Genomic DNA, 10,295 nt, shown 5'->3' with positions numbered 1-10,295 from the left:
TATCTATCTATCTATCTATCTATCTATCTATCTATCTATCTATCTATCTATTATTTATTTATACTTATAGGTGTGTGTATAAGCACATAGGTGTTACGACACTCATGTGGAGGTCAGAGGGAAATTTTTTTTTCTTTACCCATGTGGGAAATAGGGCTCAAATTCATATTCTCAGATTCAGCAACTAGTGTCTTTATCTGCTGAGCTATCTTACTGACTCAAATTTATAGCTTTTCTTTGTGGAATGTAATAGGTTTCACAAATAAATATGTTTATGGATAATTTAGAACATTTAATTAATGCAATAATAAAAAATTGTTCTTTAAAACATTAAATGCTTTTGCTAACGAAGATGATGGTGATGATGATAACAAGTAATGATTTTATACAGAGACTTCTCCATTTTCTAAGAGAATTAATTCAAATACACACTACATATATAGCATTGTATGAATATACACAGTTACAAAAATGTCAGTGTTTGTACTAATCTACAGATATCCTAATGCAATTTTAGATAATTTCTAGGTAACTTAAACACCTAATATAGCAGGAATTGAGTGTAAAAAATACCCAGTTGCTTATTTCTGCACAATGACAGATGTTACATATTTCAAGGCTTGAGATGTTTCAGATGTCTGAAGAAACTTGCATCAGCATCTCCTTCTTTTTCTTGAACACTCTTGAGACTTGACATAAGTCTTTTCAGTGTGTTACAGGGTTGGTTTCCTGTATGTTACCAACACAGAAAACTTTCATCATGCTTTTTAATTGAGCTCAGTGTTCCCTTACATGTACATTCTCTCTGAATATTTTACTCCTTTTTAGCCTCTGATGGGATCTGTTGGACTCCATGTTCAAGGAAACACACCTATTGTCAATATGAGTGGGCATTCTGCATATAGTGTGTATACAATGAATGCTACGTAATTAAGGACATGGATAGAGGGATTGGATCCTTCTATACTGAACACCAGTTACCCCAGCTACGCCACACATTTCTTTGTCCAAAAGGACTTGAAAGAAGGTAACCTATTTTCATTCCTTAATGATTGATATTGAGAACAGAGCTCAGAAAACTGTCCTAGATGACCTGATCTGAAAAACAATTTTTGTTAACCATTATCAGAGTTTTAATATAATCCCATGAGATAAGCACAGGGATTGATCTTGGGAGTTTCTTAAAGTTAAAAATCTGAAAATAACTATTTTACCTCATCTCTGGGCAAGTATGTCTTGAAATGACTTTGCATGTCCAGGGAATCAAAAGGTTCACCACATTAGCCAAACAATTTCGGGGGAAAACCTGTCTAATGTACCCTACAATTTAAAAGTGAAATAATTTTCTCTGAATAAAGGCCCACATTTATGGCTGTTGGATGTTACAAAAGACTGACTCATCCCAGTAATATTGAGAGAAAATGAAGTAATGTATAAAAGTACCTGAAGGGCACTCTGATGTTCAGCCTCTCTGCATACTTGCACAGGGTATCCCATGGAATGTGAATTTTAATAAACATGATGTCAGGGTTTGCAATTGCTGGCTGAAAAAAGGATAGAGAAGCACCACTATTTAGAATCAGAACTGATGACATTCTATCCTAACTCTATTTCAAAGGAAGAAACATTGTCTCTGTGGCTATGCAGGGATCACTCTCACTTATATAAAGGGACATATGGTTGAAAATTTTTTATAAAATATATTTAAAAAATTAATGCCATCAAGAATTATAAACATATATACATCCATAAAGAACCTCCTGAATACAAAATTTTCCTGAAGATGTTGTAAAAGAAATAGTTTCAGAGCCCATTCAATATTGGATTGAAGCCTGATGGACATCCATATAAGAAAGCTACTCATCTCAAACATGGCCTTTTGTTAACAGAACCTAAGAATTCCCACTCAGAACATAATAACTCCCCTGGAAAGAAACATATATGTCATATATATATATGTTATATATAATAAGCCCAGGCTTATTATACATTATATATAATATATATATATAATATATATTATATACATATATAATATGTATATATATACATTATATATAATATATATTATATACATATATAATATGTATATATACATTATATATATAATATATATTATATACATATATATACATTATATATATATAATGTATAATAAGCCTGGGCTTATTATATATAACATATATATATATGACATATATGTCATATATATATAATGTATAATAAGCCTGGGCTTATCTCTGCCTGCACGAAAGAACCTTAGTGCTTTGCTTCCTCATGGTCAAATCAACAAATTCTACTTCCCCCTTTTCTATTGATTCCCCAATTCCTGTCAATTGAAAGGACAGGTTTGATATCTTCTTGATGGAAGATAGTCAATAAAATCTTTCCTTTTGGGCTGAAGAGATGGCTCAGAGGTTAAGAGCACTGGCTGTTCTTCCAGAGAACCTAAGTTCAATTCCCTGCAACCACATGATGGCTCATGGCCATCTATAATGAGATTTTCAGCCCTCTTCTGGAGTGCGGGCATACATGCAGGCAGAACTGTGTATATATAATAAATAAATAAATATTTTAAAAAATTTTTCCTTAAAAAAAAAAAAGTGATGTCACAGCTGCTTACCAAGTGCAAGAGCTAATGAGTCCTTGCTCAATGTATAAGGAAATCATTATCTATTAATATTGTATTGATCATTCTTATTGATCATATATTGACTTACCATTCAGAGCAGTTACAACTACAAGTTTCAAGTTATTCTTAATGGACAGATAATTAAGACCCTCATTTTCACTCAGACAGTGCATAAACCACTGAAAATCATCAGGAATCTTAACCAATTAATCTGTTTAATCATCTCCCACATTTTTGAAGTAGCTGTCAAGTGTTCCCACTATTTGCTAGGTCCAGTGATTCTGTCCTGAGAAAAATTGACTGTTTAAATGATAAGTCGACCTTGGCATGATAGACTGTCACATTTATGAACTTAGTGAGGGCTAACATTGTGCTAATCACCACAGAAAAAAAATAATAAAAGACACTCTCTATCTAAAGGTAAACATGTGAAAATTGTAACTGACTATGCCAGATATTAACTTTCTATAGGTCTTTAAATTTAGTCCAGCATAAACATATAAAAATTGACTATAACTTTAAGTTATTTTTTTTGATATTTTCACGCATTTATAAAATTTGCAACCCTTATCTCCACATCCAAACCCCATGTTGCCTTCATCCTCTCAAATTCATGACTTTTTCATCTAATTTCTAAATATTTTATTTTAATTATATCATTACACAAAAATGGTAACTTTATTAGTGTTGCATAATAATTTTGTAAGCACTACTTATTCATTTAAATAACAATATAAACACATTTATAATTTATCTAGATATTTGTCACTTATCAAAGTAAAAGATAAGACCATAATGCTGATATTATCAGGCTCTTTGTAATGCCTACTCCATAATTAATGGAAAGGTTTCTATATAGGCATGATAAAAATAAGATCTTTTGTGGCTACAAAAGACTAGTGAGGGGCCAGATAAGCATGTTTCAGCTATGTATTTGAGCTTCAGAACCATGCAACAAAATAAAAATAAATAAGTAAATGAAAATTTAAAGCAGATAATTTAAGCCCTCTACTAAAATGATTTTTCCATCTAAAACAAATAAAGACACATTTTATATTCTGTTATACTTTCTGACGGTATCTATAGAAAGTGATTTTCAACTGCAAATAAAAGTCCTGATAGTGAAATTAAGATGCTCACTACTGCAATTACATCACCCAGTCTTTCACTTAGAGGACACAACTTGCATTCCTTTATTCCTGACTACCTATTTAAAATTACATTGCATTGTAAAACAAACAAACAAACAAACAAACAAACAAAAACCATGTTGTTTAGATCCTAGATACTCAAGGACAAATTCCATCTGTACCATTTACTATCTCCATGGCATTTGAATAATTAGTTGGCCCTCTGATTTTTACATTTTTATTTTTATTTATTTATTTGTTCATTTGCTGAGAACTGAAGAGTCTCTGAGTTGAAGGACTTCACACTGGCTGTGTGAAGTACCTGCTCCCGATGGGGTCTGGGTGTCAGGGGAGAGTATGCTTCTCAGATCAGCATTTAAAACAAAGGTGAATTATAAACCATCCCTTGGATCGGTTTCTTGTTTTGATCTCCTTTAAGGAGCTAGCTCCTCTGTGATGGAGCTTGTACCTTCGTTTTGAACACCTTTCATTCTAGGACTTGTGGTAATGTAAGCATAAATCCAGCAGTAATTTATGATTTGCAAACAAACAGAGGCAAAACGAAAAGCAAAACAAAACAAAAGCACCCCAAGGCCTCTGATGTACAGTGATTTGAATCAAGATATAAGTCGAACAGTTAAATATTCTCCTCATTTAGAAAGACAAATGGGATGTGCATTGAATGTATGACAGGAGTCTACCGCAAAAGGCATCTGAAAGACTCTACCTAGCAGTGTTTCAAAGCAGACACTAAGACTCATAACCAAACCATGGCAGAGTGCAGGGAATCATATGAAAGAAGGGGAGTTAGTATGATATGGAAAGGATAGGAGCTCTACAAGTACCAAATATATCCGGGCACAGGGTCTTTTCTGAGACTGACACTCAACCAAGGACCATCTATGGATATAACCTAGAACTTCTGCTCGAATGTGGCCCGTGGTAGCTCAGTAACCAAGTAGTTTTCCAAAGCAAGGGGAACAAGGACTATTCTAACAGGATCTGGATCTCAAGGGCAGGCTCTTTGACCTCCCCCCCCCCCAGGGGAGGAGCAGTCCTGTTAGGTCACAGAGGAGGACTTTGCAGCCAGCCCTTGAAGATGCCTGATAAAACAGGGTTAAATGAAAGGGGAGGAGGTTCTCCCCAATCAGTGGACTTGGAAAGGGGCAGGGAGGAGACCAGGGAGGGAGTTGGGGAGGGGGAGGGAATGAGGGAGCGGGATACAGCTGGGACACAGAGTTAACAAATTGTAACTAAAAAGAAAAATAAAAAAAAAATATTCTTCTCTGATAATATAAACTGAATGTTACCTATAAAAAACATACTTGTGCAGATACTAGTTTGGGAGAGAGATGTGTCTTTGTAACCAGCCACTACTTGACATAGTCCCGTGCTTACACAGCTTGCCACCGCTGCCTCTCCCTATCACACTCTCTGCTGCCTCCTGTTTGTCTGAGTCTCCTTGTGTCAGTGTGCTCTCCTTCCTGTGGTGTTTCCTCCTTGCTTTGCGCTAGAAGTGAATCCATATGTGCATGAGTCTCCATGTATCCAATTTCATTGTCACACTCACTGACCATGCACTGAAAAGATGAATGAATGAATGAGTTAACTTTTATTTTATTTACTATTATTACTATTATTATTATGTTCAGATAGGATATTATTATGTAGCCTGGGCTTGTTGAGAACTAATTGTATAGACCCAGCTGTTCTTTAACTCATGATCTTTCTGCCACATTTTCTTTAGAGCTGAGGCTACAAATGTATTCCATCATGCCTGGTGAGCTAACTTCTTCTGACTTACATTCTGCCTAACTTATACCTGAGCAAGAAATAAGGACATCTGTTAAGCCTGGTTATTCTGCAGAGGGGCACTATTTCAGGATCCAAAACAGCCACTGTGTCTAGCTTGCATCTTGCAGGTTATTAATTCATTGCTGTCAAGCTTTTGATGTGAAATAATCTCATCACCTAAAATAAAAGGCTCTGTTGGAAGGAGGGATCTTGCATTACAGTGACTATCATCCCTGGGTAAAATGTCAGCTAAGTGCACACAGCTAGCATGCGTCTCATTTTCAGGCCTTAGCTTTAAATGCATACACACTGAAAGATCATTTTAATCAGTATAAGATGATGCTTTTTTATAGCATTCCCAAATGAATGTCTCTTTTGTTTAACTTCATTTGAAATCACAAAAGGCAACTAGTTTCATTCTCTGCAGGTAGCAGATGAGGTGATGGTATTGGTGACACAATGGTGCTGTCAAGGAAAAAGATCACCTTCTCCTTTAGAAGCACAAGCTGCCAATCTGGGTCTATTCTGCTCATCTCTGCTGAAAGTAGGCTTTTCAGAGGAACAAGCCCCCCACAACCACCACTCTTCTCGTTATAATTTAATTATTCCACCTAAAATTCCCAAGAGGAAGAACATTTACTCCCAGGAAAGGAGGAAACTTAGAAACTATGTTTTCACAAAGTCATTTCGCAAGATTTGGATACAAAACAAGGAAAAGTGTATGTGGTCTCTGAAGGCATCTGCCATCTCTAAAAGGAAGACAAGCTGCTGCTATAAACTGTACTACAAGACACAAATCTCACAGTGACAAATCACCTTGCTGTGTACAAAAATGGTCCTCAAGTATGCACTGACTTTTGAGGATGCTTTCCTTTAGAAACTGCTTACACAGACATGCAATTCAGTGACAAATTGTGATCTTCTTTCTGCCAGACTCAGTGCTCAGCTTTGATGCATATTTATTTATAAAGCATGCAAGGATTTTCTGACCTCCATATTTCAGCTGAGGGCCCATGATCTGCAATATTTTCATAAAGCTGTTTTTCCTTCCATCTACTAAAAGCCATAAATCTTTTAAACATAAAACAAAATTGCATCTAAAGTTCATAGCATTCACTAGCAAAAACTATGAAAACTGGTTACTGCCCTAGAGCTTCGTAATAATGAAAATGGTTTTAGTTGTTGATGTTTAGGCTTTTTTTTTTCTTTTTTCTCTTTAGGGGCTGAGGACTGGTCACTAAACTGACATCCTTGAACACTGAGAGTATGTAAGAGATCTACCTCTGTTCTGTATTACTAACCTTAAAAGACTGGGTTTGATACTTAGAGATCTATAAGTACTTGTATACTAGTGAGTCCTAAATTAGCATAACATTTTATTTAAAAATACACTTATTTTATAATCTATCATGTAAGCCTCTTGCTTAAATGAAGAATGAAGGGTGCTGATGTTATTACAGAAGTGTTGTGGGCAGCGCTTTGAGAATCTCTGTTCTTCATTGTACTTGCTGAGTATAATCCCTGGGATATGTGAATATGCTATATGACACTCTACAGTTAGATTACTATGCTCCATGTAACAGTTAATGTTTTTAAATAAGAGCACAGATTATTCTCTAGGTATATGAGCTCATAAAAAGGCCAGGCGCCTTCCACAGGTTCCTTTGAAAGACTACCCACCAGGGTTGTAAAGCAGAGGCTGAGACTCATAGACAAACTTTGGGCAGAGTGCAGGGAATCTTATAGAAGAATGGGCAGACAGAAAGACCTGGAGGGGGCAGGAGCTCCACAAGAAGACCAACAGAGTAAAAAAATCTGGATCCGAGGAGCCTGCAGTGACTGATGAATCAACTAAGGACCATGAATGGAGAGGACCTAGACTCCCTGCTCAGATGTAGCCCATGGGCAACTCAACCTCCATGTGAGTTTCCTAGTAAGGGGAACAGGGACAGTAACTGGCATGAACTCAGTTGTCTGATGTTTGATCACCTCCCCCTGACAGGAGTCCTTACTAGGCTACAAGGAAATAGGATCCAGACAGACCTGATAGGCTAGGGTTGGATATTAGGGGAGGAGGACCACCCATATCAGTGGACTAGGGAAGGGACATAGGAAGGAAAGTGGGAGGGGGGATGGGATCCAGAGAAAATGAGGGAGGGGGCTACAGCACAGATACAAAGTGAATAAATTTTAATTAATAATAATAATAATGAAAATTCAAACAAACAAATAAAAAAGACTGTTCTTTCCCTGGCATGCTACATTAAAAAATAGCATAATGATGCAGGCAAAATACCTTACTGGTAGTTTTGCAAAGAGAGCGGATATGTAGCAAAAAATGAGTGCTACCCGCTAAGGGCTGAAATTTAACTGAGCAATAGGCAACCACTACTCAGGAAATGAATTGTGCCACAAACTTGAAAGTTTCAGTGTTCCATGTCCAGGCATCCTGGAAACGTGCTGGTTTATGCCGATTCATGTCCCATACAGAAACTGAGCAAACAGTTCAACCACTTTATCTCAAACTTCTCGCCTACAAAATTCTGATTGAGCAGAATGAGTTTTCTTTTAGAATGCCAAATTTGTGATAATTTGTTAATCAGCATTAGAAGACTAAAACAAAGAATTTCAAGAAGTCTTGACTATCTTGAAACAACATGTTTTTTGTGAAATAATGCTAGAACACTTGTTTTAAAAAATATTTCTATTTATGTATAATCTATTTGTCATGACAGGTTGATTTAATACATGAAACCATAAATAATGAATCAAATCTTAAGTAAGTAAATGCAAAAACTCTTAACACTATAAAAGTTAGGATCATAGGTCTAGTATGAAAATTAAATTTAAAATATAAATTAAGGGTCTGATAAGATGGTTCAGTGTGTAAAGGTGCCTTTAGCCAACCCTTGTGAAATGAGTTGGAGCCCAAAAAGTTAAAAGAGAGAACTTATTTCTCTAAGTTTCCTTTGATCTCTACATGTGCTGAGGCACATTTGTGGTATGAACACACAGAGGCATGATTGAACACACACACATACAAACAAACAAACAAACAAATAAATGAGATACCAAAATATAATTTAGGAATTTTAAGTTTCCTAAATATTGTATAATCTTTCCTTTAACTCTTTCCTAAAGACAATCTTTTATTTTTGAGATTTTAATATAATCACATCATTTTCCCCTTTCTTTTCCTCCTTACAAACACTCCCACACATCCCTCTTTGCTCTTTTGCAATCATGGCTTTTTAAAAATTAATTGTTATTAATGCATATATATGTATATTATATATACATGTATATGTATATATACGTATATATGTATATATACGTATATATGTATATACGTATATATATATGTATATATGTATATATATGTATGTATATACGTATATACGTATATATATGTATATATACGTATATATGTATATATACATATATATGTATATATGTTATTAATGCATATATATAACATATTCTTTAAAATTAATTGTTATTAATGCATATATATATATATATAACATATTCTTAAATATAACCTGCTCACTCAGTATAATGTTACAAGCATGTTTTCAAGGCTGATTATTTGGTATTGAATGAACTAATACATATTTTTACTCTCCTTTGACCTCTATTTCTCCAGTTCCTCTTTTTGTTCTTGTCTCCTTTCTCTGACATCTTCCTTTGTATTTTTTCCTCTGTGATTCCCTCCCACTTCTCTTAAATCTTATTCATAACCATTTAAACATCCTGTCTAAAAGAGTAAGTGAAAAGCTGAAGAGAAAACACGAAAGGCACTATCACTGAAGTCCATTTTCTTCCCTGGCGGTTTTCTCACCTCTCATACAGACAAGCAGGTAAATGATAATGTGTTCGTTCTCCATTATCTACTCTCGCTCGTCTACTTCGTCATCTATTGTTTGCTTGGATGGAGTGTACATCTGTCTTCTCAGAGAAGGCATTCTTACTGCTTTTCCTGAGGTCCTCCACATTCTCCAATGAACCAGTATCTTTCTGGTCTTAGTCTTCCCCAGTATGTTTTCCTATAACCAGATATTACCTGGCTCCCAAGTTTATCCCTGATAATTTCACATGTTTGTTCTCTTCTCCTACTATTTTGTAGGATTATCTCTGTTCTTTTTTCCCATTATCCTATTGCTTTTTTTCCAGTGCATATTTCATACATAATTTATATTCTAAAGACTAGAGACAAGATTTATTTTCAAGTCATAATCTTCATTTACTTTATAAGCTTCAAACATTTCTGCTTGTATTTCTCAGAATTACAATTATTAGCTTTCTCTTCTTCATACTCCCTTCAAAAAACTAGTTCTTTTCTAGACAACAGTAAGTTTTGTTGCAGCTTCTTTCTGTGGGTAGAAATCTGCCTCTGAATTTCTAAGATGGACTCTGTGACTATTAATGGATTGGTTGTCAATCTGATGAGACCTGGAATGAACTAAGACAGTCAGTCACCTCTGAGTGGGTCTGTGAAAGTTTTTTTTTTTTTTCCTGGAAAAGTAACAGAGGGAGCCATCCCACAGAGTGGGAAGCAGCTTCTGGTGACTGTGCAGATATAAAAAGGTCTACGGAAAAGCAGTGCTGCATCCAGCTGCCTTAGCCCCTTACTGTTGAGTCCACGTCTATGCTGGTGCTGCCGTCGACATTCAATGACATCAGAAACCTTTGGCTTTCCAATCTAATTTGAGAACCAGTGGCTCTCCCGTTATCCATCT

General features: G+C 35.4%; 1 protein-coding gene across 1 annotated transcript in view; it reads right to left on the bottom strand.

Annotated features, from left to right (window-relative positions):
• The window catches only part of Ano3 (anoctamin 3), a 177,778-nt gene that overhangs the window by 103,994 nt on the left and 63,489 nt on the right, over positions 1–10,295 (bottom strand). Inside the window, exon 3 of the mRNA XM_055599197.1 lies at positions 1,444–1,544. Within this exon, the coding sequence (XP_055455172.1) occupies positions 1,444–1,544 (101 nt within the window). The remainder of the gene's footprint in view (positions 1–1,443; positions 1,545–10,295) is intronic.

Source organism: Psammomys obesus, unplaced genomic scaffold (assembly GCF_907164565.1).
Source record: "Psammomys obesus unplaced genomic scaffold, mPsaObe1.curated_primary_1811, whole genome shotgun sequence".
Classification (NCBI taxonomy): Eukaryota; Metazoa; Chordata; class Mammalia; order Rodentia; family Muridae; genus Psammomys; species Psammomys obesus.
The sequence above is the reverse complement of the archived record's forward strand: the minus strand, read 5'-3'. Positions and strand labels throughout refer to the sequence as shown.